Here is a 16,807-nt window from a genome sequence, read left to right as displayed (position 1 = left end):
AGTTTGTTCACGTGGCGAGGTCTAGGAATTGAATTGAAGGGGTGTGCATACTATTTTAACAAATTAGCTATAAAGCTCCAACAACATTCAAGTGTTTCTTCACTTGTTGAAAATGTATCTGGTTCTGACAGCGTCAATGTAGCAGATCACTACAATTCTAATTATATTTTGGGATTGCAGGAACAAAGATTTTGTTTATTTCAAACCCATGGAGATGAAGGTTCATTAGGACTTACATTGTCAGCGATGGTGCGGCCCAGCTTGTCCATTCTTGATCCTGCCTCTGCAATTTTCTTGGCAGCGCTGATAACATCAGATGTGTTCTTCAGTGGCCCTTTGCCTCTGGGGAGAAAAAGTGAGGATCAGTCACTGGTTCTGATCTGATGCAGGCTCATTCAGTATGTAGAAGCTGAATCTTTCTCATGGATGGGCCGTTCTGGATAAATGCTTTTTAGTTAGAGGAAAGTATGGATAAAGTAGCATGATTTGTGGGAATAGTTCACACAACTGTCAAGGAAATGTGTACGTAAACTGATATACATATTATTCCACACACACAATACATGAACAGAATGTTATTCAGCCAAAGCTGATAATGTCTTATGACCCATTAAATGCAGAGGGGCAGCCTTCACTCACTGGGCTGTGACAAGAATGCCATCCGTCTTTTGTAACACCATCAGTCCTCTCACAAAGTAGGGCATTAGATCAACTTTTTTCCAGTAATTTCATATATGATGGACAAACTATATAGACAATGTTCTCTGAAAACATAGAGACCATGTAATTACACCCAGAAATTTGGGGGGAACACCTGATTCAAGAGTCCATCACATTATTCTAGTGTTAAATGCTTCCTAACACAGAGGAAACAGTTCAATCTTATTTGGCCCTTTTCATTCAAGCAACAGCAAAAGCTTTATTGGTAGTCCAAGTGGAAAATCTGGCTGGTTTTATGACTGTTGGTGAAGAAATATTGGTTACATCTAAAAACTCATACAGGTATGTGATTAAGGATGAGAGATAAACCCAAAATGGGAGAATTTAAAGTACACATTAGAAGACAATTCTGTTTGAAGAAACAGTTCATTGTCATAACAGCACATCCACACTTGACCCTTCTTAAGCCAAACAAAGCCAGTCCCAACACAGGTCAATCCAGCCCTGACCTGACCCACTGTAAAGCTTGTCAGCCATTTTCAATTTTTTTCTTTCCCCACAAGGGACTTTGGGGCACAGTTGGCAAGAGGCACAAATTGGATTCAAAGCTGCTCTCTCCAGGCTAAAAAGTGAGCCATCCAACACAGAACAGATGGAATTTTGTGTTCTGTTCTCTCGCTTCCTCTTCCCTCCAACCCTTCCCTCTACTGCTCTGCTGTAAAGCAAGTCAAGGCCCTAGTGGAAGATACCACGCGTCTGAGCACATATTGGAAGCTCACTGGGGACAAGTAAACCCCTGGAGACAGAACTTGAGGCACTCTGATGAGTTCAGAGAAAAAAGCAAGCAGAGCATTTTTATTAGATTGTGGTTAGTATAATGCTATAGCTCAACATCACAATGCTTAAACTTATCAGCCACTGATTTATTCACGAAAAATATCTCCTCCTTTGGTTTTATGAAATGAAAGCCTATATGCTACATTTTCTTATCTCCTGTTCTGTCTAGGTGGCCAAGTGATGAATGGGGAAAAGCAAAGAGGCCATGAATATAGACAGGAGAACTCCTGACATGAGGACACTTTTGTAAGATTTTGATGGAGGGAGGGGGGGCAGGGACTTCAGATCTAGTGACAGCTGCAGACCTCCAGATGGATGTAAGCCACATAGGACTGGGCACTCCACAGCACAGAATGCTCTAAGACAGGTGGCTCCCAAATATGTTGTACGTTTCCAAGCCATGCATGCCTTGAAAGTCACCATAGCCATAAGCAAAGCAGGAGTCAACCAGAATCTCTCTCACTCTCTGCAGATTTGTCAAGAGAGAGGTCCAGATCAATTACCTCATACAGCATTAACCTTGGCAGGGCTTTGTGCCAGCTCAAGGTTGAGGGGGCAATAATTTGGGTGCAAGCTGAATTAGCCAGCTACTGACCTTCCATGTGCTACAACTGCATATGAGAGTGAGGACATAAGATGAAGATATATATTCAGCCCAACAAATACCCATGTGCCATTGAAAATGTCACAATTATTCAAATGTAGAGGCTGAGTAACAGTTTAACAACAGTTTACACTACTACACTGTGTGGTTTATGACTGCTGTTTTAGATTTTTTTTAAATTATAAACATTAGGCATGACAGTTGATAATTGTACCATCAAAATCCATAATCTTCCCATTCCAAAGTGAAAGAAGTTAGTGTTCTAGGGTCTAGTTAGGGTTGTTGAGGGGCATGCAGCTACATTTGAAATAAACACAACCTAATGTTCATCCCCAACGCTTTTTTTTTCATCTTACATTTAGTGCTTGCCATGTCAGTAATCAAACAGTGTTGAGAACCATTGATTCTCAACACATTTAACAATTTAGCTCATATTGTTTTTCTTGCTTTCTGCTATTTAATTGGTTTTATAGTGAGTGACTGGAAGCTACTGTCCAAAATGATTCAAAATAATAGTACATGTAGAACTAAACAAGATAAATACTTTCAAGAGTTACGGAGTGACATGATGGTAGGGGTATGTTGGCAAAGCGATAGAGATACAAAGTCTGCAAATCTTCCAGTAAATGCAGTATTGAACAAGTCCAAACGGGTTGTGTACCTAATTTTGTATATTTGTTAACTATGTCATGAAATAAACAGTATTCTGCCATGGGGGCGATATCAAATACATTACATATACATCTGTGTTTTCAGTGGATGTAATGTAGGGTATGTTTAAAATAAAATTTTCTACCAGTCCTGAGAATAAATGTGAAGCAAAAATAAAGAAATAAAAATAAGAAGTACTGGACGTGTTACTGTTTTGAACTCTGCAAAAGAAGTACAATATTGGGATGTTTTGGCAAGGAAGACGGGATCTTCGAACTGTTCAGCATTTCATCATCATTACGGATGTGACTCAGAGTTATGCACAAAATGTCCTCTGACTAATTCATTTGAAAATGTAAAAAGGCAGCCACACAAATATAGACAGGCAGTTAAAATGTCACCCCGCACATAAACACATTCACACTGTGCAGGCTAGACGGTAACAGAGATAGAAATGCTATCTAACCCTAATCAGAAAGTGTCAATATTGCCACGCCCACACATCACTCATTTACAACCATGAATCCACACTATCATCCACTTCATTGCTTTACATAATCAATGTTCAACACTATGATTTTCTGTGGACCCTAAATTTCTGGTTTGTTTCTGGTCTATTTTGTTGGCTTTTTTTTTTTTTTTTTTTTGCATTTTGGATCAGACTTAAAAATGGGAATGCAAAAATTAAAAAAGTAAAAAAAAAATAATACAATTTTTCAAGTTTGTAAGTATCAGTTATTACCCACAGCTTATAACCACAAAATATTTCAGATATTCATCCTTTATAGTAAAAGGAGATTATGAAGAAATATTTGCTGCGAATATGTTTTGCTCGTTCAGGGTACACCAGACCTCTGCAGATTATATTTGTTTCAACTATTCCTCTACCCTTCAGCCAGCAAACCTCTGAATGACTGAATATAGTCACCCTGTAGCAGCTCTGCATTCAAGATTTACAGTGCACACCCAGCTTTACTCATGAAATAGGGAGAGGGAGATTTGACACACTGCTCATGTTTGCGCATATTAAGATTAAGGAAGGATGGAAAAATAATCAAGGAGAAAATCCTACCAAGAGTGCTGCTTAAGGAAAATGAAGTGCACTGATGCATGAATGGTACTGTAAAGCTGGGTCCATAGCATTGGGCAGATATGGGCAAATGCTGGGAAACAAATGTAGACTTATTGGGTGATGTTTGGTGTGTTTGACAAAGACTTAACTCAAACACACATTCTGTCTTGAGGCATTTTGCTTGAATTGCACATCTATTAGAATATTAATGTGAGGAAAGATTAAGATGGCATATGCATGTCTACCCCATGAATGAAAAAAGAGCTATTCATTTAGATGTATTGCAAATCTAGAAAAGAAACTACAATTACAAAATCATCAGTTGGGGAAGAAAAATTTGTGTGTATGAGTCAAGGTGTTAGTCCTAGCTCACCTGGTGAAGTCTGTCATCTCCATCATGATCATGCACATCTGCTTCGCCAACACAATGATGTCATTGCCACTGTCATCCCATTTGGATACCTCTGCATCCAGCTTGCTCTTCTCTTCCTGGAAGCTAGCCACCTGTTCTGCAATCTTCGCCTTCTGCTCCTGGGGCAACTGGGCCATGATAGCCTAAGGGAGGAGTTATGGAAAACCCAGACGGTTAGCACAGTAGACCTGAGCGTACCATTACTGAGGCTATTTCAGTGACTCCAGGGCACTTTGTTTTACATCATCCCCTATGGTTTCCGTGAACACAAATATTGTTGCCAGCAAAGGGCATGAACCAGTGTTTTACCAGATTTTTCATGTGCATTTACCTAATAATAAGTATATCTCTGACTTATCCAGGTTAAAAGGGGATATTTTAATATTTTCAATAAATGGATTTGAAACAAGATTTACTGCCACTAGGTAATATGTGATTTCCAAACACATTCATTTACTAATGTCAGTGTTTCTGACCATTGAGGAAGATCAATATGAGGGCATTTGTTGAGTGGCTCTTAATATCATGTGCAAATGTGTTTAGCACCAATTCTGTCCATTCTTAGGCTTTGTCAGGTTAAAGGGCCATTTCCAAACAGGCAATCAGACATCCAACGAATTAGCTTGTGCAGCCGAACTGGGAGGACACTTAAGAGCACAAAACCGAATATCATCGTAAGAGTGTTCATTCTATTAGTGCTAAATAGAACTCTTTAGAGCCACCGAAGCTTTAGTAAAGCTGTCTGGGGAAGTGTAAAAGATGAAAAAAAAATCCTTCCTAACAAAACAGATAATCTTCAGTGAATAAAACAAACAAAATGGAAATTTACTGTGGGGAATCATTTTTCTGCCATTTTTGGCTTTATTATGACATGCAAGTTAGAGATGGTGGAGAGGATGTCGGACTCCAACCTAGGCCACTAGCTGTCTTAACACATTCTATAACCATGAACAACTCTTTGGGACTACGCAGAAAATCCAGTGTGTGACAAGACCATGATTGGAGAATTAATAGTAATCAAGTGCGCATGTTTAAGGCTAAAATGCTGACTGAAATGTCTCACTGAAGAAACAATGACATTTGTAATCCTTTATCTTTAGGGCTTGATCTCAAAATTGTCAGACAAATTCAAGGGACAGCAACACTGTCTGAAGTTCATATGAGAAAACTGCTAATGACAAAGTTGGCCTATCAAGCTGATTACTGTGTAGTATAACCACTCAAGATGAAATGACAGAGCAGCAATCCAAGCACAGGAGAGCTTGGATTCACAGTTTATTTCACCTCCTCTACATAGAGCAAACAGCAACAGCCTCATTATTAACTGAAAGCCTTTCAGGTAGCCTACTGGATGCTTGAGAACTGATAAGCAATTGATTCAGATTGTATAACATGCTGGAATCATAACCTAAGCATAACGTTACTAAAGAAAGAAACATATCTCTACTGTAACAATAAACAATTATATGTATACTTTTATTTTTTTAAACTGCATACATTTTATGAGGTACTAAACTTGTCTTCTAATGCAGTCTTGTAAATTGCATTTCATTGTACCAAGTGACTACATTTTCTCTAATGCATGATCAATGTATTGCATAAATGTAATAAATTTGATGGTAATCATTGAAGCGAATAAGACAAGTTTATAAGATAATATTTAACAATTTTCAAGTTTGGTTTTGTTCTATGGGCAGTAACTTGATTACAATACCCTATACAGCAAAAATATTATTTAAATGTATGATTCCAATGGATACATGCAATGCATTTCTATTCAAAGATTTTGTTTTTTCAAAATGCATTATTGACACCATTGGACAACTTAAAATTTTAGATGTAGGTGATGTCTACATACAATGAGAAGCAATCTAGATCTTACCCGTGCACTCTGGCCAGCAATAAGCTGGTCATCCTCTGTTTGCACACTGGTCCTGCTGCGAACATCAAAGTCCTCAGTCTCAAAATCAGAGTCATCCAACTCCTCTGGAGTCTGTACAAAAAAAAAAAAAAAAAGATGCAAACGAGAAAATAAAGGGTAAAGCAGACAGAGGCAAGAAGATTAAGCAAGAAGAAGCATTAAATAATATTGGCATAGTAAACCCTTTTGAGGACTAATAAATAATCAACCTGCTTACTATCTATGAGACATGCCAGCCAGGGAAGATAAATGCCTTATTCCCCATTGCTTGGTACAACAAATTGTAAACTCAGAATGAATTTGTATATAAAGTGTAATGTGCTGCCTGTGCATTTTGAGAGGGCAAATGAAAGTTTGAGCTGGTATGAAACATTTTGGGAACAAAATGCTTCAGTGTTCTATCTGTTGACTATCTGTAATATTGAGGGTGACGTATGAGTTGTGTTTTTCCAAAGTGCCACTTCTTCCATAGCACAGAGTGCAGAACAAACCACAAGCAACAATTTTTAGCCAATGTTAATATTCAAAAGAGCTACTATCTCAACAGGTCATGCTTACATAAAAATACAATGCTGACTGACAGAAAAATGTATTTGGTGCCGATATCGGCCCAGGGAAGATGATGTGGACAGATAAAAGGGCATTATCATGCCTGTGCTGGTACGTGTGCTTATCCAGCTGTCTCAATACCTCCCTTCTGTAATGGATTTGGAGTCCTAACATCTAAAAATAGCTGAAGGTCTCTGAACAACCTTACACTGCTTTATGGAATGTAGAGATGCTCTTGTTCTCAAGGGAATAGGGGTAAGGTTTCAGATACAAAGCTGTAGTGACTCAAAGGCATCTCTTTCAACCTAGACAATGCTGTTCAGTGGGGCAGAGATATCACCTGCTGTGGCCTGTGCAACAGATAACTTGTGCATGTGGGAGGCTTGGAAATAATAGTTCATGGTGAATACCCAATGGGAAATTACTGTAAAGAAGCAACAATAATAGCTTGCAATTTAATAAAACAAGGGTTTCGACAGTGTAGTACTGCTTTCACAGTAAATTAAATATTAATATAGCTTTTCATTGTGTGGCAAAACACACTTAGCATTTATTAAATTTATATTGTCTAGCATCGCCAGTACGTCTGAAAGTTGAAATGCTCAGGCTCTCATTTATCAAACACGATCAGCAATAGTACAACAAGGGCAGAGTTGAAATTACAGCACCATGGTAATGTTAGAAGTCAGACCATTGACCTATCTTTTGTTTCTTGCTATAGATATGGTCTAACAGCAAAAACCCTCATTGCTATTATTTTTACTCAGTCTGTGACTATACCATTGCTTTTGTTTTGTGTTTTTTTTTATTCCCCTTCCATCCTTTTTTTGGTGGAAGACAGTGTCAGCAAAAATCACCTTGGGCTGTTACACACTGCACAAATCATAAGGTAATGACAGCTACCCTCTGTGCCTTGCTTTCAGCAGCTCCCTAGTCTTGACATGTCTTGATATCTGGCATATTGTGTGATGTGGCCATAGGTGGGGAGAGTGTTTCACCCACCTTTCAAATATCCGAGGGATGTCCAACATAGTACCCATGCACCACTTACAGAGGTTAAAGACATGTCTATCTTAAGTTTTCCCAACCACACACTTGCCTGTTCTAATTTAAGACTAGACCACTGCGCAGTGAATTCATGTGAGGGTTTATAAAAAGATGCCTAGAGAGTGTGTGCTTGTTTGTCAGTGTATGTGGACATGTCTTGTTGAGATGTTGTGTCATAGTTTTCTAATGTTGATTTGCAATATTTAATACTTCTTTGGACTCAGTCCAACTAGTTTCACAAGTTAACTGTGTCACTTCAGTCAAGCAACTCCTTCTACAGAGAAATGTATGTACTTGGTGACTGTACAAATTAAGAGTAAGCATCAGGAAAACTGCACTGTAGATTCTGCTTCAATTCAATAATTCAAGGTGAATAATAACACAAACTGTAATCATCCCCTCCCAAACCTGTTCAAGAATTCCTACTAAACCCAAGGCACCTGGAAATTTTCTTTTTAGATAACAGACAAACTGTGAATTGAGTCTCATTGGTATCTGCTGCTCTCAGTTAATGGCAGGCTAAAGATGACAGATTAATTATAAATAAGCAAGATTTTCCAGAAACCCTCCCTTATTTTTTTTAACCATGCATACATACCTATGTACACCCACTTGCCAGGTGGGGCTTGTTCAGCTAGCCCCACAGGCCCCATGTTAAAAGATTAATCAATCTGGATAATAAGAGTGGGGCTGGGGCAGATGTAAATTGAATGTACTTCTCAGGCTTGCAGTCCAACTAAAAATGCTAATTAAAAACCTCCATCTTAAATCAATTGCGTATTATAATGCAAATACAGCCTAATGGTCTCCCTCTCATTTGGTTTGTGTGTATGTCTGAGCAGCATTATTAATGAGAGCTCTGGCACAGTTTTGGAGCTCCACTGTCAACACAAAATGTGCTGTCAAGACTAATGATCCCAATTCTAAAGATTAAAGTGTAGAAAATAATGGAAGATGACATAATACATCCAACTAGCACATTGTAACTCAATGTAGTTAATACAGACTTAGGTACTGCTCCACATAAGAAACAAATTATATGACTTCTCAATATATGGAAAATTAAATTTGGCTTTTTGTGAGTTCTACCATAAACTTTATGAACTTTCCCTTTCTCTTCACAGCTGAAGTGGGTTTTTTGTTTTCAGCTCATTGTCAGTCAATTAGGTAATGCATGAATAGTACCCAACTACCATCGGTCTCTGTTATAGTTCTACTCAAGCGGAGGCCATTAACCAAAGACCAACTAAGGCTGTTGTTACACTAGATTGTAAGTCTGGTCAATTAGATCAGCTCTTGCCTGAGACAAGTTAATTACCAGCTTCTAGGAGTTCACGGATATACAGCTTTCACATACTATTAAAAACAGCATGTGGTACACAGCCCAATAGCCCTAAATATATATATATATAGATCTTATTTTACACTTGACTAATCAAAGACCTACACAATGTTATTAATAAAATGACTTCTGTTGACAGTTTTTTTTATTTAACCACAATAAATGAATTCTGTCCAAGGTTAATCATTTTGCTCTTTACACAGGCTTGGTATTGCAGCTCCATAATGAGATCAAAGTTAAATCTTTCTAGACATGTAAAACCATCAAAAAATGACGGAAAAATAATAATAAAAAAAAAAAAAGGTATATAATGCAACTCAGATTGTCCATGTTTTATCCATTAGGAAAGTACAAAAAAATGTATTAAACAGAAACCAAGTGTCATGGTGGAAATTTGGTAAGACTTACTCTGATCATAAGCACGGCCTTACGGATGTCACGAATGCCATCATATACTAGACGGGATGCGTCAATGAACTCATTCTCATCAACAGGTTGGGAGGGGTTTGCACTCAAGGCTTCCACTGCAGACTCTACTTGCTCTGTGAACCGTGGCATGACTGAATGAAGGTGAGATGAAAGGTGGCAGATAGGAGAGAAATAAAAAACATCAATGAAAATTCAAAAAACACAGACAGCAAAGATGCACAAGTAAAGTCAGCAGAGTTTGGAGGATGAACACTATTCACATACCCTGAGTGAGGCATGCATTATATAACAGGAATATTTGAATTGAACATGCAGACAGATTTGTTGCATAAACTAACTGCTACTAAACTAAAACAGACTCATTGGCTCATTGTGAAAATGTGAGAATTTACATCCCTTCCAGGTCAATGAAATTCCTTCTAATGCTGCAGGTTATGAAAAGCTAACTGACACAAACCATCAACAAGTGAGTCTAAGGAAATAGTAATTGTGGTAATTATTAGCTATACTTTCAAAGATGCTAGTATGACCCAATTTGCTTGGGGGGGGGGGGGGGTTCTCCTGCCAATGTAAACATTTGCTTCAGATTAATCAATAAAACACTGCAGTAATTACATTTAACTTACTACCTTATATTGTTTCAGTAAAAATATACAACTAAATACTCATCTCATCTTTTTGCCAAAAGATTTTTCCAATAGGTGGTTTGACACAGATGTTCCAGCAAATGTATTTTGTTCCACTAATGTTATCATTAATAACAGCTCCAGAGGGCTATCCAGGATATCTCCATTAATAGTATTTCAAAGTCACTACTTAGGATTCAACTGAGTCTTCATGGGAATGCACTGATGTCAAGACGCAGATGTGAAGGCAGAGAGTAGCAAGAGTGACGAAAAAAATAAAAAGGAGGGGGGGGTTTGGTTCCATGCTTTCAGATCATTTCTAACTTGCAGACTTCCGTATGAAAACTATGTTAGGAAGAAATGTGAAAATCTGGTCATATTGGGATTGTTGCAGTCACAGTGATGACTTTTCTTTGTATATTACTGATGGCTCTCAAATCTTTCCAGGGAGACAAAACAATGCATGGTTCTCTTTATCAAATGTGCAACTAATGAAATTTAGGGTCTGCATGCACATCATTTTCTTAGCATAAATACTATCAATCCCAATGCATTATATACTAAGATCATGAACAAGCATAGCTTCACTTTATTGTTGACAGGTGTTGAAATAATTCATGACAAAATATGTCCCTAGAGCTGATCACCCCTCTCAGCCAAGGCAGAAATCCTGCTTAAACTGTAACTACAAGTGAACAGTGCCTGCTGTGCAGATTAGTAGTGTCAGTTGAGTTGGAGGTGGTCGGCTCTGACAATGTAGCATCCATAATGAATACAAGAATGTCTAAAAACTCTTTTCAATGTGGGATCTGGGTATATCTAAAAATGCTTTGCCTTGATGGTAAGTATAGGCTCTCCGTTTTGAAATGATGCACTAACTGACTACTTGTGCAAAATCATAAAAACTAAGTCATGTACAGGCTACAATAGTTAAAAAGCTAGAGCCATAGTTTTGGTGTATTTTGGTCATTCATGACCTGAACATTATTGTTATTAGTCAATTTTTTTTTAAAAATATGTATATGTCAGGGTGAAAGAGACATTTTAATTTGGTTAATGAAATTATGTTTCTGCGTTACCTGTGTCAGTCAGTAGCTTGGTGGCCTCCAAGACCTTCTCTGTGTAGACTCCAGGTTCATAATTGTCCATTTCAGAAGTCACAACATGGACAACTCTGGCAGCTCGACCTCGAATAGCCCCAGCAGTGCGATCCAAACCATCAACATCTTTCTCTTGCAGCGCAATGACACATTTATTCACATCCTCCAGAATGTGGTTCTCTGGAGAGACAGAGCAATGATGTAGTTAGTGAAGTTACGTTGTACAAATGTTACATTATCTTGTATAGATACAAAGATATTTGCTTGTAAGTTTACCTAGTATTTTTCATTTATTTCATCCATGACTTTCTTTGATCCAAAAGGAACATGCCGATATGAGTTAAAATAGGATAATGCAACAAGTCAGGGAATTCTCAGTCTGTGCTCGTACAAGGGCTGAAATTAAGGGGGCCACTAGGAGACTCAAGAAGGGTGGGCAAGGCTGATGACAAATTCTCTGATTACTTGTTAATGGGGAGCCTGTAAAATGCAAATGTGTGCTGTGTAAATTACAGTCTGTCCTTGGCTGGAGGTGAAAGAAGTCACTCTTCTTAATGCTTAATGAGAACTCTTTAAGGGTATGCCTTACAAACCATTTGTGTGCTTTAACACATGGGACAGGATGTCAATTTCAGATGTATTTCTGCTAATGCTTCAGTGCTTTCCTCTGTGTAGTCCAATCAGTATGTATGGTAGCCTTTGTATGTAGGCTCTAATCAGGGAGGACTAATACTACAGATCCTTTACAGCTGTTGTAACTTTGCTTAAGGTCTTAAATGCTTTGTGCACATCTCACCTAATTCGACCTAAAAAGCACACTGTTGGCTTTCACATTTTTATCTTCACAACAGCATGACATTGCCCTTTCATGAGAGTGACATGTAAATGAATGCCACTTACCAGACACACAAAGGAAGTCATCAATGGATGTTATGTCATCAACAGCATCAGTGAGGACGCGGACCTGTTTCTCCCACTGCTCCTTGAACAAATCCATATTGTCCTGGGCCACTTTACTATTGGGCTTGGCAGCGAGGGCCAACGCTGCATTAATCACCTGTAATCACCCAATTATAGCCATTAAAGTTCCATTACAGCATAGCCCACAGCCACAACATTTGCATAGGTTGATTGCACGAAGCCCCCTTATTCTCCCAACTCAATGTTGGAACTACAGCATAAGGCCAATTCTTGGCTACCAAAGACTTTAGATGGGGTGTTTTGAGGTATTGAGTGAAAGTAATAGCGGCTTGTTTTTGAGGAAGAAACAGCTGTGGTTATCAAAGCTCAAAGATGAATGGGAGTCATTAGAGGAGATTAAAAACAGCATTGACAGCAAAGTGGGGAGAGCTGGCATAGCACGGAGGTATAGATGAGGGACTTGCAGTTAGCATAGTATCAAAGGTATCAAAAATGCAGGCTCAATATTTGGGACAAGGCTACAGGTACTGATGTTTACATTTTTTTCTCTTTGTGTATTTAATCTATATATGAAATTAAAAAACGAAGCTGGGTCAAACCATTTGCACTAACAACATATGTATACATTTTGTATTGTGTATATGCCAAGCAAGAACTGCAGGCTTGAGGACATGGGTGGAAGATCATTTTCAACCATGTGTGGTTATAAATCAAGTTAAAAATGAAGCCACCATTTCTATAAACTATTGTTTATTATTGATAGTTAATGAACAACTCTAGTCCGTTTCTTAAGACTGCGTATGACTCTCAAGGAGGTGTGCAATCAATGAACCTAAAAAAAGTTTAAGGCAAAACTGCCAGGGTACCTACCTGTGGGCACAGAGTTTCCAATTGCGATGCTGCCATTCGGACCAGCTTCACTCCCTCCTCGTTATTGGAGATGGAACATGCCAGGTTGGCCACCTTAGCAGAAAAAAAAGATATACCTTTTAGCCTCAGTTTAGGACACAGACTTTTGGGGAGAAAAAAAGTCTGTTTATCTTATGATATGAGGGTGGTTCAGAAATTCTCTGTCAGAAATGGAGAAACTAAACCAAGGCACCAAATGAACAAGATAATAAAGATAAGAAAAAGTTTTGTACATGTTTTGCAAATAAATAAATAAATAAAAAGTTCAATTCTCAAAATGCAAATTGTAAGTTGTTGCTGGTAATGAGGATAGGGTATCCTCTGCAACTAAAACCCAATAATACCACATTGCCATTACTGTCCTGGAATCGGAGAGGAAAATATTCCTGACACTTTCAAAATCCAAGCAGCTGAGAGAGGGGTGTAAGAAAGTCTTGCTTTGTGGCTTCCAAAATTTATGGTTTGAGAGTATATTTTCATGTATTGACCAACAAATCAAGTTCTCTATTATTTCTAAATATTTTTGCCGCTTCCAGTGTAACATTATGCTACTAGTCCTATTCTTAAAAATATAGGTCAGATACTCTGAAGCTTCCAATTGGTTGGTTGGGATGTGCTGCCAACAATGCTAAAACAAAATGCCTGAGATGTGAGGAACTGTGCCAAAGCGGGATTATCCAACAGACAGTGCTGAAACATAATCAATTACAAAGGCAAAATCCAACTGCTGATTGCACTGTAGCATGAACAAGAATTGAAATGCCTAAAAAAAAAACAAAAAAAAAAAAACCCAGCAACAACACAAACAAAAAACAAAACCTGGTCCTTATTTTGCAGCAATCAATTGGTTATATTATATTCACCAATTTAAATGCCAAGATCTGAGTCACACAGAAACTAAATATAAACAAAACCCTGGTTTCACCATAACATCTAAACTTGAGTGACACAGAATTGTCAGTTATAATCATTGCAATTAAGTACTACAGTCAGTCAGATTGGGTTACCTGGTTTATTGAATCAAGTACTACAAAAAGTATAGAATGTGGGGGAAATTTACCAGTTAAGGGGAAAAAAAAAAAAGTGAGTGCCTCACTGGTTGAAACGGTGATAATGATGCTCTCCTCCTCAATCCTACAGGATTTCTGCTTGTATATTTGTGCTGATGAGAAGCACTCATTTCAGCTTGTTGTTAACGCACTGGCATGGTGAAATAAACATATCCCACATCTGTACGCAAATGCATGCAGGGACCATGGGGAGAACATTCAACCCCAGAGGAGGGGAGGGGGCATAAATAAAAACTGTCACTTATTTGAGCGACCAGTGTTTTCACTTTAATGTTTCACGTAAGGTTTAACCTTACTGTCACTGTGATACCACTGGAATAACAGCCATTTCCAATTAAAGGGAGTGAAGAGGAAGCCAAATAAGAAAATTCCACCGTCAAGTCAACCAACACCATGTTCTCATACCATTTAAACTAGTACAGGAATGAGACTTTAAATATGTGCAAAGCATTACAGCAAGTCTCAATTTATTTACATAGCAAAACAGTATGAGCTTCATGAAGCAATTTAAGTTACGTACACATATCCTCAGCCAAAATCATGGATTTTATTCACCAGCGATTGAACCGTGTGGTCTAAGCAGATAAACAAGCCTTTACCCTTATGGTTGTATCACAGTGCATCATATTTACCATACTATCTTAAACTACACTTCAGTGCACAGTATCTTAGGAATGCTTGATGTAACCAAGTATAATGAGATTTATGTTATACAGATTAACATAGATGGGATGACACACTGTGCTTGTTGTGATCCAAAGTGTGTACCACTACTTTCATCATTCTGAAATTATGCACTAACAACATGTTCAATGAACCAGCGTCTGAGACTTTATGCAAAATATTGTGTATTCTTCTTCCTTAAAAAAATAAGACTTTAATGCTTAGCAATTCAGACAAAGATAAAAAGTGCAGCAAGACTGGGGTAGAAATTAGATTGTAAATATTTCTTCTTGACTGCCAAGAAGGGAAGGAGAACAGGAGGAAAGGAGGGAAAAGGAGGGGAATGTGCTTTGGAAGTTCAATGACTTATGCTATGTCATCATCATACTGAATATAATTGCAGGTAAAAATGCTCTGGTTCTTTTTTATTAGCTAAAGGTAAGTTAGGTCACCACACTCACAACCACTCACACTTTGACCTACAGACAATTTAGAGTCACCAGTTAACCCAAAAATGACTTTGGACGGTGGGAGGAAACCCACAGAGACACGGGGGAACATGAAAACTCCACAGAATGGTTCCAGGCCGGGAACTGAACCCGCAACTTTCTTCTTCTTCTCTAACCACTATGCTGTCATGCTGCCTAAAAAAGTATTTTCTCATAAACATAATAAAAACTAATATATCTTATGCCAAAACCAGAGTCATTGTTTTGAATCAATTTCTGCATTCCCACCATTCTGTCCATTTCAACTGTCTAGCTTTTTATTAGGATGAACATGGATGACACTCCTTTTTGGTAATAATAATTTAATTAAAATGGAGTTACAGTCCTGAGGAAGACATCGCCATTTATTCAGCTGCTTTTCCAGCTTACTTTCTCAGTCCTGTAACTGTGCTGAAATCTGAAATCATCCTGAGCACACTGGGACCTTTAAGTAGATGGCCTTGAGGTAAAAACACTGAGTTCAGTCTATTTTCCCCCTGCTCTTAACATGATGACTTTCCCTCCTTTAACTGTCTACAAACATGGGGAAACCATTTAAACACTGGATTTGGCAAGAAATGGCAATATCAATACCTATTGCCAGAGCTTCCTTCTAATTTTCCTATATTTGAAAAGAGTCATTTTTTTAGCCCAACTCCCAAAAGCAAAGGGTTCCAGTGTCTATTGTTAGGTAAAATAATTTATTATTTTTATTCAGAGATGGGGAGAATTTATTATCATAAAATTCTTGCCTGTTGCTTAATGGCTTTCACAACAGCTACCTGCTATTTTCAAGGGCTTCAAGTAAATGAAATCCATCAAGTGAAGTCTCTAATTCAGCTCTCTTGATGATATAGACCCTCAATTTCAAAGGAATCCTGACAAATAAGGCTAGAAAAGGGGCCTACAAATGGATGTGGGTCAGTCATAATGTTTTTTTCATACAAATGTGTCTGAACTAATGGACCATTTGCCTTTGGGCAGGCTCTACTTGCAGAACTCATGATGTCATGCAAACAGAGCCTGATTGGTGGCAAGTTGCCTTTCCTACCTCTGAATAGAGAATATTTTACATTTACAACATATTAACTGGATTGGACCTGGACCTTGTAACACGATTCATATAAATCGGTAATTTTTAGCAAAGATTATTCCCTTGAGCAGTTTACTGTACCATTCAATATCCACTTTGCACAATGTATTTATAGTAGTAATGCCAATCATTTACTGGTAGAGGTGAGGAATCCTACTGTGAGTTACCTATAGCTCAGCTGGCTGCATTTGTGTTGAAGTGCTCTCCAGGAATACTTTGAGATTACACTTGCACAACATTACACAGTTTACATTACCATTGAAGTTCACACTAATGCGCTGCAAAATGGTGCATGTGTCTTTCTCACACATTGTCACAATGTCAAAAACTAAAGAAGAAAAGGGAATGAGGCAAAAATTGGTACAAAGCTGCTTACTCCTGACCTTTGCATGACAGCTACCTCACTGACCTGC

The 16,807-nt window shown here is 38.1% G+C and overlaps 1 protein-coding gene across 1 annotated transcript in view; it reads right to left on the bottom strand.

Moving 5' to 3' along the window:
• Positions 1–16,807, bottom strand: part of ctnna1 (catenin (cadherin-associated protein), alpha 1) — a 65,883-nt gene that overhangs the window by 11,248 nt on the left and 37,828 nt on the right. The window contains exons 10-16 of the mRNA XM_029511860.1: positions 13,042–13,134; positions 12,151–12,307; positions 11,230–11,430; positions 9,504–9,655; positions 6,119–6,229; positions 4,198–4,379; positions 237–342 (exon numbers count right to left, since the gene is read on the bottom strand). Coding sequence (XP_029367720.1) covers positions 237–342; positions 4,198–4,379; positions 6,119–6,229; positions 9,504–9,655; positions 11,230–11,430; positions 12,151–12,307; positions 13,042–13,134 — 1,002 coding nt within the window. The remainder of the gene's footprint in view (positions 1–236; positions 343–4,197; positions 4,380–6,118; positions 6,230–9,503; positions 9,656–11,229; positions 11,431–12,150; positions 12,308–13,041; positions 13,135–16,807) is intronic.

The sequence above is a fragment of the Echeneis naucrates genome, chromosome 10 (assembly GCF_900963305.1).
Source record: "Echeneis naucrates chromosome 10, fEcheNa1.1, whole genome shotgun sequence".
NCBI classification, from domain to species: Eukaryota; Metazoa; Chordata; class Actinopteri; order Carangiformes; family Echeneidae; genus Echeneis; species Echeneis naucrates.
This window is presented reverse-complemented; position numbering and strand designations above follow the sequence as displayed.